Raw genomic sequence first — 17,781 nt, forward strand, 5'->3', positions numbered from 1 at the left:
ATTTTACTAACAATGTCCATGACAAATGTTTAGCCTTAATCATAATCATGTCATAATCATATCATAAATCATATTACTATGGTGAATATGGGGTCTGGAGTGTCATAGACAGATCTACCTCTCAGTTTTATACTGCTGTCCATCAAGTGCCTTCCATGCAAATTTGATGGATAGAGTTTTATCAGTCTGCTTTCTACATTCACTGGGAATGCAGTGCAGAACAGGCTTCTCAGAGGGTACATATTTCTGTGCTACTGCCTCCTTTTCCCTAGTCATTATGTGATTAGCAAGGACTATTCAGCTTTAAAGTTGCTATTATAATTTTTCTGCTGCAGTACCTGATGGACAAATGCACGGCAGTGGTCTCACCTTAGTCCCTGCTCTGAACCCTAGCCATTTGCTTCGAAACAGTTTCAACCCCATACCAAACCCCCAACCAGTGCTACAGCTCCATGTAAGAGAGTGGAAGAAGCCAAATGTGTGAAGCCTGAGATTCCACCTCCTTCATGACTGCAGTAACCCAAAGAGTGGATGGAATCCAGCCTGCTGAGTGGGGGCATCAGCTCTTCTCCCAAACTTTGGCCAGGTAAGCCAGACAAAGAATAATCCGGATGGATAAACATCAATGGTGGTTTGTTTGTTTGTTTTTTTAAAACAAAAAATGGATTTTTTGATAAAATGCTTTTTGATAAAAAACTCTCTGAATATAGTTTTAATTAAGATACATTATAGCTCAAAGATATCTCAACATGGAACAGGGATTATAAATTCTAATTCTACAGCATGAGACCATATATTCATGTAATGTTTAAGAAAAGTTTTGTAAATGAGTTCCAATAATTCATGGATTAGAGACCCAATCTTACGGGGTTCCACAGGCTTCTGTATAGATTATTTAGGTTAATCTTTCTATCTACCCAATGGGATTCAGTGCTGAGTCTAGAAGATACCATCAGAGATGCTTAGTTTTGCAGTTCTCAAACTATGGATTTGTGTCTCTAGAGATAACATGCTTGTTAACAGCAAAATGTTTTTAAACGAATAAATAAATAAATATATAAAGGTGATAAATAACAGACCTCAACCCTATTGTCCCTCTGCAAATGTGTGTACAGAGTCCATCCCTTACCTCTTTCTAAAAGTACAAAGTTTCAAAAAGTTTAATGAATAGAAGATTGTTGGGGGCAGAATAGATCTGGACAAGGAGAAGAAGTCGGGAGATCATAGAATCATAGAATCTCAGGGTTGGAAGGGACCTCAGGAGGTCATCTAGTCCAACCCCCTGCTCAAAGCAGGACCAAACCCAACTAAATCATCCAGGCCAGGGCTTTGTCAAGCCTGACCTTAAAAACCTCTAAGGAAGGAGATTCCACCACCTCCCTAGGTAACCCATTCCAGTGCTTCACCACCCTACTAGTGAAAAAGTTTTTCCTAATATCCAACCTAAACCTCCCCCTCTGCAACTTGACAGAACAAGGAGTAATGGTCTCATCTTCTACCACTGAGAACAGTCTAGATCCATCCTCTTTGGAACCCCCTTTCAGGTAGTTGAAAGCAGCTATCAAATCCCCCCTCAATCTTCTCTTCTGCAGGCTAAACAATCTCAGTTCCCTCAGCCTCTCCTCATAAGTCATGTGCTCCAGCCCCCTAATCATCTTTGTTGCCCTCTGCTGGACTCTCTCCAATTTATCCACATCCTTCTTGTAGTGTGGGGCCCAAAACTGGACACAGTACTCCAAATGAGGCCTCACCAGTGCTGAATAGAGGGGAATGATCACATCCCTCGATCTGCTGGAAATGCCCCTACTTATACAACCCAAATGCCATTACCTTCTTGGCAACAAGGGCACACTGTTGACTCATATTCAGCTTTTCGTCCACTGTAACACCTAGGTCCCTTTCTGCAGAACTGCTGCCCAGCCATTCGGTCCCTAGTCTATAGCAGTGCATGGGATTCTTCCGTCCTAAATGCAGGACTCTGCACTTGTCCTTGTTGAACCTCATCATATTTCTTTTGGCCCAATCCTCTAATTTGTCTAGGTCCCTCTGTATCCTATCCCTACCCTCCAGCGTATCAACCACTCCTCCCAGTTTACTATCATCTGCAAACTTGCTACGGGTGCAGTCCACACCATCCTCCAGATCGTTAATGAAGATATTGAACAAAACCGGCCCCAGCACCGACCCTTGGGGCACTCCACTTGATACCGGCTGCCAACTAGACATGGAACCATTGATCACTACCCGTTGAGCCCGACCATCTAGCCAGTTTTCTATCCACCTTACCGTCCATTCATCCAGCCCAGACTTCTTTAACTTGCTGGCAAGAATACTGTGGGAGACTGTATCAAAAGCTTTGCTAAAGTCCAGAAATAGCACATCCACTGCTTTCCCCTCATCCACAGAGCCGGTTATCTCATCATAGAAGGCAATTAGGTTAGTCAGGCATGACTTGACCTTGGTGAATCCATGCTGACTGTTCCTGATCACTTTCCCCTCCTTTAAGTGGTTCAGAATTGATAAACGTGAGAAGGGAGGGACAGGCAGTAGAAACAAAAGTTAAACTGTTTGAGCAGCATTTTCCAGATGTCTTGAGGTCTTTCTGAGTGTAGCCTTCATTGATTTGAGATCTACCATACCATCCTCTCACTAGAAGGGAAAACCTATAATGGCAGCAGGCCATAAAAGAGACCCAGTTTGGGAATATTTTAATGAAGTTCCTCTACCTGTGGGTAAGACAGGCATTCGTGCAAAATGCCAATAGTGCAACAAAGAAATGCAAGGTCCAAATGTTGACCAAATGAAACATCATGAGAAGTGTTCCTTCTCAGGAGGAAGCTGCATTGAAGATGATGAAAGGAACATGTCTGAACATGCAGGATCTTCGAGTTGGTAAACTTTTTTATTTCATACGTCTTTCTTAAGGACTGCCTGTCCTCCTTCTATACTATTCTTGAATTCTCATGTTTGCGTAAAAATATAGTTGTTACTCTATGGTACTATCATTTTAGATGCAGTTGTGATATATTTATCCATATAGACACTATGGAATAATTTATTCCATATAGACACTATGGAATAAATTTTTCCTGAATTCAAGGATATATTCATAGGGCTGGTCTACACTACACAACACCACACCATAAGGTAGCTTACATCAACTTAATTATGTCTACACTACAGCCTTCCTCCTGCCGATGTAAGTGCTCTACTACACCAACATCATACGTTCTGAGCCTCTCCTGGTGTTGAAGTTATGTTGGTGTAGTTAAGGTGACACAGTGTATGTGTAGACACAGGAGCCATGAAATTGACAAGAAAGCCAGGCAGCTAGAGCCCATCTGCCCCCCTGCTTCCCTGGAGAGCTGGACCCCGCTCCCACCAGGGAGCCGGGGACCCTGCTCTAAGAGCAGGGCTGGGGCAAGAAATTGACATGGCTACCCGGTGGGGAGTGGGTGGGGGCTGAGAAGCCCTAGGAGACTGAGGCTTCCCTCCACCCTCCCAACTGGGAATGGGGAGGTGAGAAGCCATGGGCAGCTCCCTGCCCTCTCAGTCCTGGTGAGGATGCACACCACCAACCCAAGGAGGGTAGCGTGGACATGCACCTCCGCAGTAATACTGCAGTGGCTGAGAGTCGACCTTACACAGGTCGACTTACCTTTCTAGTGTAGATATATCCACAGTAACATAGAGCCTACTCTGTACGCACATGTACCAAAGCAGTTCTGTCAGAAAACTGTGGGGCCATGAACACACTAAACTACTGAAGCACAAGTTATGCAACAAAACAATGCCATGCAATCTCTGTACCTGCAACAGATTCTTTGCTTGATATAGATAGGCCCCAAGTTATAGCTTGGGAATGCTAGCAGAGTTCTAAAGCACCAAACAGTAAAGTTCAGATGAACATAACAACCTCAGGAAAAGAAGATACTGAAAGAACATTTACAAGACTCTTGAACACAATACTCTAACCTAGGATATATAATCCAAAGTTCAATTCTTGAAAGGTTTATGCGTATCAGTTATACACTACATTTACAGATGATTATGCAGGTCAGCTCCTGCAACAAGTGATCTGATGTAAAGATAAAGATTCAAATTTAAAAGCAATATAAAGTGTCACAAATAAAGCAGAACTGACAGGGTCTTCTAATATATCCTCCTGTTCCAAAAAAATCCAAAATTGATTACAGTTAAGTTTGCTGAAGTACAGAACCCACCAAGGCAAAAGCAAGGAAATCTTCTGTAAAAGTAACCATATTTTGCACATCTGAACACCCTATAGATCACAATGGCCAATAACTCAGGGACTCCAATGCCACCAGAAACCACCATACATACATAACATAAAAATCTGTGCAGATACCACAGTTCTCTAAATCATAAAAATGCAGAACTATCATGCCAATCTTGATACACAAGGTTATTTCCTGTATTATTATACATGACATTGGCATTAGAATAAGTAAAAAGAATATGGTGAACGCATTTTTACCCTCTTATAATTCAAGCTGTGAGATATTTTCTGGAAGAGGTGTAGTATGTGCGCCAGAGCCCGTGGTCACTTCCACAGATTCTGCTCTAAGCACTGCTCTAGCAGAGACCATCTCCAGCAGAAAAAGCCACTTAGAGAGAACAAAATACCCTTTCCCCATTATTTATTCATACTACAGAATCATCTAAAGCAGGGATGGCCAACCTGTGGCTCTGGAGCCACATGCAGCTCTCCAAACGTTAATATGCGGTTCCTTGTATAGGCACCGACTCCGGGGCTGGAGCTTCAGGTGCCAACTTTCCAATGTGCCAGGGGGTGCTCACTGCTCAACCCCTGGCTCTGCAATAGGCCCTGCCCCCACTCCATCCCTTCCAGCCCCCTCCCCCGAGCCTGCCATGCCCTCACTCCTCCCCCCGACCCCCCCCCAGAGCCTCCTGCACGCCATGAAACAGCTGATCGGGAGGCACAGGGAATGAGGGGGAAGGAGGGAGGCTGCTGATGTATTACTGTGGCTCTTTGGCAATGTACATTGGTAAATTCTAGCTCCTTCTCAGGCTCAGGTTGGCCACCCCTGATCTAAAGGCTTCACCTGGTATCAGGGCCACATGGTGCTAGGTATTGTATATACATACTGTGAGGCAGCCCCTGCCATAAGGAGTTTTCAATCTAACTAGATTAAGGGGAAGGATAGCTCAGTGGTTTGAGCATTGGCCTGCTAAACCCAGGGTTGTGAGTTCAATCCTTGAGGGGGCCACTTAAGGATCTGGGGCAAAAATCAGTACTTGGTCCTGTTAGTGAAGGCAGGGGGCTGGACTTGATGACCTTTCAAGATCTCTTCCAGTTCTAGAAGATATACCTAACTCCTATTATTATCAGACAAGGGGAGAAACAGAAATATTACCATCATCTTAAAGATGGGGAAATACAGCAGTGGCACACATCAGATCAGGAGCAGTGGGATAGTTCTGCTACCTTCTCTGCCTCCTGCCTGACTCTTTCCACCACTGCTATGAAAAGCAGGTAAAAGAGAGGTCTGTGATAGCTGCCCCTGTGCCAAAGAATCTGCTGTTCTTCTGAGAGGCTCATGTCCAGCGAGATCTCTATTGGACCTAGGTTCTGCAGGAGGGGAGTCAACTTCCCCTAAGCCATTTATGCGGGGCAGGTATTATTCTGAGAATACTATGAAGGGAAAGTAATACTTTGGAGGAGCTGGAATGGGAGGAATCAAGATGGCTGCCCCAACTCTTGGGTATCTCCCTGTACTACCCACGCTGTGCCAGTGGAAACCAAACTCTTTCCCCACAAGCCCTCTCAAGGTCTAGACTAGCTTCAGACTGGCAAACGGACTCAGGAGCAGAACTAGGAGTCCCACTCCAGGTCCATCTACAGCTGTTATTATCAGTCTTCTCCACTCACCTTGCTTCCTGCTTTTCATCTGAAGTAATGGAGTCAGACAGGGAGGAGATGAATGGCAGCTTCAGGCAGGTTAGAAGCAAAGCTGTCAGCTTGTCTGTCTGATAAAGACCCAGTGCTAGGTAACAGGGACCTTGCCCTGGCTAAAATGACAATCCTTCATTTGGGCTGGAGCAGGACTTTGCAAGGGAGGGGAGCCATGAGGGGTGTTTAACAGGGGGTAATGAGGAATAATACTTTGGGAGAAAGAGTGTAAATGTGATGCCACTCCAACCCCATTACATGCACCCTATAGGATTGCTTTCCAAGTCCCACCACTTACTCACCTCTGCCTTCTGTAATTGTCTATAAGCATGCACGCACAGATCAGATGCTGGTTCTCTACAGGCTGGTTTTGGAATAAAGCACAGCACAGGAGAGCAAAAGTTACTGCCAAAAGATACTCAAGGTGCCCAAAGTGAAAATAAATGAAGTTCTATTGAATAAGCTGCAATAGTTCCACTTATCTCATTCCAGCTCTTTTTGGAGCAATGTAATGTTGTTTGAGTCTTAAGAGAAGCATACCATTTTCAGAGGACTAACTGTTGATGTTCTTAATGACAAGTGTCTGAAAATTTAGCTAGAAATGCACAGAATTTCAAAAAAGGAACACTTTAAAAACTTTTTTAAAAGAATGATTACTTTCTTTACAGTAACTGTGGTTCTTTGCGGTGTTTTGTCCCTGTGGGTACAGTTAAAGCATGCAAGCACACCACATGAGACTGGAATCTTTTGGCCAGCAGTGTCTTTTGGGGCCCCATCTGCATCTTGCATAGTCTTGTATCCCCCTCCAATCCCAATGGTACATAGGGCAGAGCAGCCCCAAACACCTCAGTTCCATTATTCAAGGTATGTCTACACTACAGCAGCATAGCTATGGCAATGCAGCTGTACCGCTGTAGAGTAGACACTTCCTACATCGACAGAAGGGGTTTTTCCATCAATGAAGTTAATTCACCTCTCCAAGAGGTTGTAGCTAGGTCAAATAAATAATTCTTCCATCGCCCTAGCTACATCTATGCTGGGGGTTAGATCAATCTAACTACATTGCACATAGTGTGAAATTTTTCACAGCCCTAAGCAACAAAGCTAGATTGATCTAATTTTTAAGCGCAGAACAGGTCTAATTCAGAATCCCAGCATATCTGAACTCTGAGGAAGTGGCAATGGAGGGAGCACATTGGGATCCATACAGATAAAATATCTTGAAGATATCTTCTTTGAGTCTTTGGCTATGCGGTTCCCTCTTATGACTAATTTGCAATTCCCAGAGAAATCCTACCTAGCTAAATAAGGATTGAAGAACAGGTCTCAGATTCAGCATCTGATCTAGACACCAAATCTAGGTCACAAAGCTTGGTAAAGGTATGGGCTAAGCTTGAAGTGGCTGCCCTGATACAGGAATAGTTGTCAGGTATGCTGAGGAGGTTGCCTGGGCTCTAACTGAGTGCCCTGATGCTTGAAGGAAGGAGCATATATGCTGCTAGTTGATAAATTGTCATCTGCTATGTGCTCCACTTGAGTTTGAGTGTGAGTTGGGAAAAACAGGGAGGTTGATAGTTTTGTTTAAAGTAAAATAGGACACCACCTTGGTGAGGAATTCAGTACCACCTTATCCTTGTGGAAGACAATATGGGGGTGGGGGGGAGAATGGGAGGATGTCTGTCATTAGTGGCACCTTAGAGACTAACAAATTTATTTAAGCATGAGCTTTACGAAAGCTCATGCTTAAATAAATTTGTTAGTCTCTAAGGTGCCACAAGTACTCCTGTTTTTTGTTTTTTTTTGCGGATACAGACTAACATGGCTGCTACTCTGAAACCTGTCATTAGTGCTTTAGTCTCACTAACTCTCCTGGCTGAGGCAATAGCCACCAGTAACACAGTTTTGAATGTGAGATGGTGAGGAAAGCACTTAGATAAGGGGTGTAAAGATGGATTCCATAAGGTCCATTAGAAATACACAAGTTCTCCATAAACATCTGTAGAGCCAAAAGAGAGTTCTCACATCATTAGGTACACTGCCCTCTACCACTGGAGCTAAGGGAAGTACTCTGTAAACTGACAGGTAGAGAAGAACCTTTATATTCCTTCAGACAGTCAATAAAGGACAACACGCTCACAGAAACACACACTATGTTACCTTGTGCCCATAAAATCAATGACTGCCAGTGAAATCAATAGAAGTAGGACTGACCACAAAGATATCCACAACAGGAACAATTGATAAATCTGGTTAACTACAATCCTACACCATCACCCCCAATACTGCCAGTGCATGAGGTTTCAAGGAGATTAAGTTATACAGAGAATATCAAAGATTAGCAACAAGATATTTATGATAATGAAAGAGAAAAGACAGTAAAGTCAATGTTCTCCTTTGCCTTCAAAGTTAATTGGCAATTTTCCAGGCAAACTCTCTGGTTCCACAAAAAAAACAGGAGTACTTGTGGCACCTTAAAGACTAACAAATTTATTGTAGCATGAGCTTTCGTGAGCTAAAGCTCACTTCTTCGGATGCATAGAATGGAACACACAGACAGGAGATATTTATACATACAGAGAACATGAAAAGGTGGAAGTATGCATACCAACAGGCAGAGTCAAATCAATTGAGATGAGCTATCGTTAGCAGGAGGAAAAAAAACTTTTTGAAGTGATAATTAAGATGGCCCATAGAAGGTGTGAGGAGAACTTAACATAGGGAAATAGATTCAATTGGTGTAATGACCCAACCATTCCCAGTCTTTATTTAGACCACAGTTAATGGTATCTAGTTTGCATATTAATTCAAGTTCAGCAGTCTCTCTTTGGAGTCTGTTTTTGAAGTTTTTTTGTTGCAAAATTGCCACCTTCAAGTCTGTCACTGAGTGGTTAGGAAGGTTGAAGTGTTCTCCCACTGGTTTTTGAATGTTATGATTCCTGATGTCAGATTTGTGTCCATTTATTCTTTTGCGTAGAGACTGTCCGGTTTGGCCAATGTACATGGCAGAGGGGCATTGCTGGCACATGATGGCATATATCACGTTGGTAGATGTGCAGGTGTACGAGCCCCTGATGGTGTGTCTGATGTGATTAGGTCCTGTGATGGTGTCACTTGAATGGATATGTGGACAGAGCTGGCATCGGGCTTTATTGCAAGGATAGGTTCCTGGGTTAGTGTTTATGTTGTATGGTGTGCGGTTGCTGGTGAGTATTTGCTTCAGGTTGGGAGGCTGTCTATAAGCAAGGACTGGCCTGTCTCCCAAGATCTGTGAGAGTGAGGGATCATCTTTAAGGATAGGTTGTAAATCTTTGATGATGCGCTGGAGAGGTTTTAGTTGGGGGCTGTAGGTGATGGCTAGTGGTGTTCTGTTATTTTCTTTTTTAGGCCTGTCCTGTAGTAGGTGGCTTCTGGGTACTCTTCTGGCTCTGTCTAGCTCACGAAAGCTCATGCTACAATAAATTTGTTCGTCTTTAAGGTGCCACAAGTACTCCTGTTTTTTTTGCGGATACAGACTAACACGGCTGCTACTCTGATCTCTGGTTCCAAAATCAACTATGGAAAAGCTGATGTATGTCAATAGAGCAATGCTTTGGAAAAAGTTATGTTTATACCTGACACTGATTGCACCTATATAAGTATTTAATTCCAATATTGTTAGGGGGCTTATTCCTTCACCCTCCTACTTCCCTGGTCCTTCTCGCATGAACAGAGAGCAACAATACCCAAAGTCCAAAGGTGCAAACAATTCTATGTTTATTGGGGTGAACTTCCAGCAAGCATGATTCCAGTTTCCTTCCTTAGTGTCCCCCTTCCCAGCTCTGACACCACAGAGCCTTGTCCGTGTCCCTGTTTCTGTTCCCATTTCCCCCTTTAGCAAAACATGATCCCAATTCCCCCAAACCCAGTCCCTATTCCCATTCCCCCCCTCACTTCCTGATTGACTGCAGACTATATAGTAAAACTTTAATTCTGCTTAGCTATACCTTAACCAATCATTTTACTGAAATTTAACTAACCAATCCTAACATATTGTAACATGGTTATTTAACCAATTATATTCCACCACCTTCATTGGTTTACATCCAACAAAATTAATTATACAGCAGACAGAAACAATTACAGAATCAGACAGAAACCATGCAAATAAACATACAAAACAATACAGAAGTGAGGATTTTACAACTACATCTATACAGACATAAGGGTTTTCCAGCTGTGTCTATTGATAAGTGAGTTCTTGCCAGACAGGATGCTATCTTCTAGGCTCTTCCCTTTCTCTGGAGGTGATAGAAATATCAGGACAGGATTGTATTCCTAATAGCCCAATAGCACCTTATTTCAATGTGACTAGTTTGGAATGTGAGGATGTGACCATACACTTCTCAGCTTATGGCTGCCTAACTACATCTTAGCTGAAGGCCTTAGCCTGTCACAGTTAGAGAAGGCCATTACACAGACAGTGATCTTTGATTCTTTCTTTTATACCTCTATAACTAGCTAAGTGATAAGAATACACCTAAATTCTTAAAGTATAGGCCTCTGCAGACTAGCCTGAATATCTATATCCTAACACTCCACACCCTTTTTTCCCCCTTTTTCTTTTGGGATCCTCCTGCCCAGGTATCCCTGGAAAAGCACAGAACATATGGCGACACATTTCCTGATAGGGCCAGGCATCAAGGTGGAAGGTGTCGATATTTCATTTGTCCCACTGTGTAGTATAGTGCCCTGCACCTTCCCTCATATGGGCATACTACACCTATTGCAATTAGTGTCCCAGACTTCCCATTATATTGGGCCCGAGAAGGTTGGGTCCGGGTTGTTTTGCACACTGTGGGGTGGAGAGGGCGTACTACATTACTTATAGGTTATCTCCATATGCAACATAACACACGTACAGTAAACAATATACAATGCACAGCAACATCGAGTCCTGACCACTGCAGTATGGTCCAATATCTGAGCCACCACCAAAACACTGCTTCTCCTCCTTCGACAGGGTCAAGATTTTAATGTGTCCAGTTGCTGGCAGTTGCAACAAGCTGCCGCTGCAGGTTTTGCATGCTTCTGTCCACATTATAAGTCCATTGAATGTTTACAGAGAAATGGGTTATTGTGCAAACCAACTTAACCACTTGGTATGGAATCAGGCAGTATGCCCTGGTTTGATTATTCACAGCAATAAGATTTATAGATTAGCTCTGCACTGAAGCCTAAGACCTTGGTACAACAGACAAACACTTTTTATATTAAAGACTAACAGATTTATTTGGGCATAAGCTTTTTTGGGTAAAAACCCACTTCTTCAGATGCATGGAGTGAAAATTACAGAACAGGCCTAAATTGCCAATGGACTTTTTTTTTTTTTTTTTTTTTTTTGAGTACAGACTAACAGGGCTACCCCTCTGATACATTTTATATTGTTTTATTTTTAAACATTACATGAAAGTCGCAAGTGGAAAATCCAGTCTAGTAAGAAAAATACAAGGAAAACCATAAGCGCTATACTTTCCTTTTCTTAATTTCATTACTCCTAGTTTACATCCCATCAGACAATGCAAGACCAAGAGTGCTAATTACACCACTTAAATATTTAAACACTTAACATGTCTCTTTAGTCAAACTCCACACATTTAGCCCTTTTACTATCCCCTCTTAAATTAATAGTTCCAGCCAGTTTAACTCTTTGTTATTTTTGAGTCCCAAGCCATACAAAGTTACATGAAAGAAAGAAATATGCACTTGTAGATGAGATTTGGGGGGAAAAAACATAGCTTGAAGCGAACTTCTCGGAGCAACTCAGAGAGAAAGGGGAAAGCAGCAGAGCGCCCCACTTCTCAGCGGCCAGGAGGCTCTGCATAGGGGAAAAGAGATCGGGAACTCCTTTTCCCTCCCGGCAGATGAGGCAGTGGAGCTGCCAGTGCCTCTGACACAGACTAGCCAGGGCTTTATACAAAAGACAGAGGCTCCAGGGAGGGCCAAGGGGAAGCGCTCCATGACGAGGGAGTAGGGAGCCTGGGCTCTCGACAGAGAGAGTCCCAGGGCTTGGCGTTGGGGCCCCCACCCGCCGGTCACGTCTGCCTAGGTGATGGGCGCATCCCCGACTCGGAGCCGCCTGGGCGAAGAGGGGGGCTCCCGGAGGGACAGCGCTCCGGGCTCTGGACGTGCGAGGCGCTGCTGGCGCGGCCTGGCCGCGGCCCTGGGGAGCAGGTCGGTGAACAGGGGCCCGGCCCTGGCTGCCCCGCACCGTGCGGAGCCGGTAGCCGCCGGGGGGTGGGGGGGGTCTGTGCTGTAAGGCAAAGGCCCGGACTCACCCTCGGTCACCTCCAGCACCTTCACCTGCTCCTCCGCGGCCGCACGCACGCCCTGCACCGGGCACAGGATGCCGGTCAGCGTCTCCACCAGCGCCTCCTTCAGGCCCTGCGCCACCGGCCCCGCGCCCGCCATCCCGCCACCGCTCCAGCCAGCAGGCTCCACAGTACGGGCCGCCGCGCGCGCCAAACGCACACACGTCACTCAACGACGGCACGCGGCGCCTCCCAGGGAAGATGGGAGCCGCACACAGCGCCCCCGCAGGCCGGCGGGGAACTGCGTGTGTGAGGCAGTGGGGCCGGAGCAAGGAGTCCTGGGGTGGGTGCAGTCCGCGCTCGGCCCCGTGTGCGGTCGGTGTGCCTGTGCATGATGTGCCCTGTGAGCGCTGCCCGCAGGGGTATCGCCTCAGCTGTGCAACCCTCACTTTCTTAAAACCTTATTTTTCTTACACGTCATATTTTAATATTTTAAAAAACAATTGAACAAATAGAAATTGTACCACGTTGACCCCCCCCCCACCTAGGTTGTCAGATGTGCCCTTTTGATCCACCCTACAAACTTCTGCCACTAATGCTAAGGGAAGAATTGGTAGCTGTAGTAGACTGTTACCCTCTGTGTGAACTTGCTACTTTTCCAAGAGGGTTTCATGGATAGTTAGCTGACAGCAGTGGAATATTAAACCCCCTACTCCAAATCATAGAGGCACTAGACATGGGCGCCAACTTATATGGGCTCCTGCCCCAGGAATATTCACAGTCAGGGGCTCTGCTCCAGCAATATTTGGAGCTAGGTTTCTACCCTGCTCTGGGCTGCCGGCAGCCGCAGGGAGCCCAGAGCCTTTTAAATCCCAGACGCGGCTGGGAGTCAGAGGGCTCTGGGCTGCCTGCAACCGCGGGGCGCCCCGAGCCCTCTGACTCCCGGCCGCGGCGGGGCGTTAAAAGGCTCTGGGCTCCCCACAGTTTCAGGCAGCCCAGAGCCCTTTAAATCCCAGCCGCGGCTGAGATTTCAAGGGCTCTGGGCTCCCCGCCGCAGCGGGCAGTGCAGAGCCCTCTGATTCCCAGATGCGGCTGGGATTTAAAGGGCTCTGGGCTCCCCGCGGCTGCCAGCAGCCCAGAGCCCTTTGAATCCCAGCTCCCCAGACCACTGCACCAACTGCCCCCCAGAACCCCCACCCCCTATCTAAGCACCACTGGTCCTTGTCCCCCGATTACCCCCTCCCGAGACCCCTGCCCCTAACTGCCCCTTGGGACCTCAGCCCCTATCTAAGCCTCCCTTCTCCTTGTCCCCAACTGCCCCCTCCTGAGACCCCACCCAACTTCCCCCCAGGACCTTCCTACCTGTCCCCTGATAAACCTCCTGGACTCCCATGCCTATCCAATTGCTGCCTGTCCCCTGACTGCTCCTCCGAACCTCTGCCCCATCCAACCCCCCCTGCTCCTTGTCTCATGACTGCCCCCCGGAACCTCCTACCCCTTCTCCAACCCCCAAACCGCTTACTGTGCCACTCAGACCAGCGTGTCTGGCTCCGTGCAGCTCCAGACAGTTGCTGACATGCTCCCCCATGGAGCCCACAGCCCTCTCCCACCCCCAGCACCTGCCTTCCAGATTTGAACACCTCAAAATTCAGGAGTGCTCAAGCTCGGTTTGGGCAGCTTTTACTTCATTTCTCCCAAATCAGTTTCCCCTGCAAGGTGCCAACTGAAGGTGTTGGAGAACAGAGAGATCGGGTGGCCTCCTAATGCCTGGAAAAGAGACAAAGGCTGGAGGAGGGAGTGTCAGTGCCTGTGCGGACTTCTGGGAAGTGCACGGTGTGGAAGGGGATGCTGTGATGCTTTGGAACAACTCCATACAAAGCCAGTCAGGACTCTGGGGGAGCCTCCTCTCTTGGAGCATACTGTCTCCAGGGCAAGAAGCTTACACCTTCCTGGGTCTGACCTCGGAGCATTCAGCATGCCCTTCCACATCATGCACTTTCCACAGCGAGTCTGCCCAGGCTGGTCCTGGGGCAACCAGAGGTCCCTGCACCCCAACTCCGCAGTCAGATGTGACTCTCAGCCAGACAGTAAAACAGAAGGTTTATTAGATGATGGGAACACAGTTTAAACAGAGCTTGTTGGTACAGAAAACAGAACCCCTCTGTCAGGTCCATCTTGGGGGGTGGGGAGCCCAGAACCAAGTTCTGGGTCTCTCCCCATTTCCCCAGCCAGCTCCAAACTGACACTCCCTCCTCTGGCCTCTGTGTCTCTTCCGGACAGGGAGGCCACCTGATCTCTTTGTCCCCAACACCTTCAGTTGGCATCTTGGAGGGGAAACTGAGGCACCCACACAGTATTCAGAGAAAATATTAAGAACATTCCCTCTTCATCACAACAGGTGCAACAAAATATAATACTGTATATTGAAGTAGGCAAGTGCTGCTTCTGACTTTCCACTTTTAATTGACCCTTGTAATCTTGTGGCACTGACGCGTTGTAGCTTCATTTTATATCGGCTTACAGGGCGGGAGCGGGGGGGCACCACCATTTTGGGCCCCACCAAAAATTATACAAACCTGCCGCCTATGGCACTAGACCTTCTCACTAAAATGGTTGTAAGATTTTTTTTTTAACATGGGCAAAACAATGTATTTTTCCCTAACCTCATTCTCAGAAGCAGATGAACTGGATCCTTCAGAAATTCTTATCTTGATGTATACACCTGGCTGGCATAGAAAATTTCAGCCCAATCTGTTAAAATTAGCAAAGTTATTAAAAAATGGATAAAAGATCTTACAATGTGCAGTGTTGGGCAACCTTAACTAACCACAGTGCTACTATAACCCATGTGCCTAATAGGGAGATAGCCCTTTAAGAAACCCATTGGGGGAGGTAGGAGTGAGCTGTGTCTGGGTCATTGTTGCTGGGCAGTTAAGCACTCAACATCCAGATGCTTAAGGAATTGGGTGTGGTAGTTCTGGGTCTGCTCCAATAGATTCCCTGTTGCTGGAGTCAGACTCCATGAGGGTGAGCAGTCAGGGCAGCTGCTTTGCAGAAGGCCACCTGCCCTGTGTGAGTCTGAAAAACAGCCCAGGAGCAAGAAGCAGGCTGGTGTCCCTAACTCTGAAGCATTTTGCAACAGGTTGGTGATATTGTTAACCCAGGAAAGTATGGGCAATGCTAATTATACCAACGGGATATTGGAAGGGGGAAAATAACTTCTATTTTAATTGTATGCTTTGAATGTTGTTTTGATTTTAGCCAAAATGTTCTAGTTAAATTGTCTTAACTAGTCACCAACTTTTCTTTAAATGTAGTAATGCGGAAGGAGTCATTTCTATTTTGCTATTCTCAGTTTTGTATTTTCTTGTAATAGGGTTTTCTTTAAATCTATACATGTAACTGATTGATTGGTTAATCTGTTATCTGACTGGCTAGCAGTGATTTCAGCAGAGGAAAAGTCTGCATGGAATCCAACTGATGATTCCTATAAGCAAGTGAAGGAAAGATGTTGTTTGAGACTCAGCAGACTATATAGATCTTGGTGATCAAAGACTCTAACTGAGACTTAGGTGAACAAAACCTAAGCTTTTGGGAATTCTTAGTTTCTTCTCACTGTATTTCTTTCTGTGGGGACTGAACCATTCAGATTTTAATTCACTTTCTTTATTTATGTTTATGTATAACTGTGTGAAGGTAATGTCTGTGGATTATAAAATAGCCCATGTCATGCTGTAAAAATTATAAAATCGTATGATAAAGAAACAAATAATAATCTAAAGTTTATTTAATTAAATTCATTTCTTTAGTTCCTTTTGGGACTTGAATGGGGGGAGGCTGACCCTGTGCAATCCTTGCTGAAAATCCTTAGGGTTTGTCTACACTACAGGATTATTCCGATTTTACAGAAACCAGTTTTTGGAAACAGATTGTATAAAGTCGAGTGCACGACTACACTAAGCACATTAATTCGGCGGTGTGCATCCATGTACCGAGGGTAGTGTCGATTTCTTGAGGCGCAGCACTGTGGGTAGCTATCCCATAGCTATCCCATAGTTCCCACAGTCTCCCCCCCTCATTGGAATGCTGGGTTGAGATCCCAATGCATGATAGGGCAAAATCAGTGTCGTGGGTGATTCTGGGTAAATGTCATCAGTCAATCCTCCCTCTGTGAAAGCAACGGCAGACAATCATTTCGCACCCTCTTCTCTGGATTGCCCGGGCAGACGCCATAGCACACAACCATGGAGCCCATTCAGCCTTTTTTCACTGTCACCTTATGTCTACTGGATGTTGCTAACAGATGCAGTACTGCAGTGCTACACAGCAGCATCCCCTTGCCTTTGCAAGTTAGCAAAGACGGTTACTAGCCCTACTGTACCGTCTGCTGCTTTGCAAGTTGACAGTGACTGTTACCAGTCACACTGTACCATCTGCTGCTGTCATGGGTGCTCTTGGCCGGCCTTGGTGAGGTTGGTCGGGGGCACCTGGACAAAAATGGGAATGACTCCCCAGGTCATTCTCTTCTTTAAGCTTTGTCTAATGGCGAGTCAGTCCTGCCTAGAATATCAGGCAAGCCTACTAAAGAACCAGAGAGGCAAACGGCCGCTTTGGGTCAGAGCCCCAGACATCCCACAGAAATGATGAGCTGCATGCCATTCTAGGAGGTGCCCCTGCAACAATGCCATCCATTGCTTCCCTCCTCCCCCATCCCTCCTGGGCTACCATGGCAGTTATCCCCTCATTTGTGTGATGAAGTACCGTAATAAAGAATGCATGAATAAGAAACAACACTGACTTCATTGCCTCTGCAAGCAGAGATCACAGGGGGGAGGGGAGGGCAGCCTCCAGCTGCTATGATATTCCAGGCAGGAGTGAATCTCCATTAAACAAAGCTTAAAGAAGAGAATGACCTGGGAGTCATTCCCATTTTTGCCCAGGCACCCCCAGCCAACCTGACTGAGGCCAGCCAGGAGCACTCACGGGATGACGATGACGGCTATCAGTCCTACTGTACCGTCTGCTGTCTGCAAGGGAAGGGAAGGGGATGCTGCTGTGTAACGCTGCAGCACCGTGTCTGCCTGCAGCATCCAGTAGACATACGGTGACATTGAAAAAGGGCGAGAGAGGATTTTTTTCCCTTTGCTTTCACCGGGGGGGCGCGACTACATATACCCTGAACCACCCGCGACAATGTTTTTGACCCTTCAGGCTTTGGGAGCTCAGCCAAGAATGCAAATGGTTTTTGGAGAGTGCGGGAGCTATGGCATAACTACAGTCATCAGTCGCCCCTCCCTCCGTGAGCGTCCATTTCATTCTTTGGCTTTCTGGTAAGCTTGTCTCAGCTCCTTAAGTTTCAGCACTGTACTGAGTCCCTGTTGTGGCCTCTGTCCATCAAAGCCTTGGAGATTTTTTCAAATGTTTTGGCATTTCATCTATTGGAACAGAGTTCTGATAGAACAGATTCATCTCCCCATACAGAGATCAGATTCAGTATCTCCCGTACGGTCCATGCTGGAGCTCTTTTTTGATTCTGGGACTGCATGGTCACCTGTGCTG

General features: G+C 46.0%; 1 protein-coding gene and 1 long non-coding RNA gene across 3 annotated transcripts in view; one reads left to right on the forward strand and one right to left on the reverse strand.

The window, feature by feature from the left end:
• The window catches only part of IPO9 (importin 9), a 183,724-nt gene extending 171,290 nt beyond the window's left edge, over positions 1-12,434 (reverse strand). The window contains exon 1 of one of the 2 annotated variants that reach the window (XM_045015515.1): positions 12,250-12,434. In XM_045015515.1, coding sequence (XP_044871450.1) covers positions 12,250-12,382 — 133 coding nt within the window. In that variant the 5' untranslated portion in view covers positions 12,383-12,434. The remainder of the gene's footprint in view (positions 1-12,249) is intronic. The other variant, XM_045015514.1, reaches the window with a different exon arrangement.
• A 2,780-nt stretch (positions 12,435-15,214) lies between these two features.
• LOC123367971 overlaps positions 15,215-17,781 on the forward strand; it is an 84,460-nt gene continuing 81,893 nt past the window's right edge. The window contains exon 1 of the long non-coding RNA XR_006578659.1: positions 15,215-15,364. This is a non-coding gene — a long non-coding RNA (uncharacterized LOC123367971). The remainder of the gene's footprint in view (positions 15,365-17,781) is intronic.

This window comes from Mauremys mutica, chromosome 4 (genome assembly GCF_020497125.1).
Source record: "Mauremys mutica isolate MM-2020 ecotype Southern chromosome 4, ASM2049712v1, whole genome shotgun sequence".
Classification (NCBI taxonomy): Eukaryota; Metazoa; Chordata; order Testudines; family Geoemydidae; genus Mauremys; species Mauremys mutica.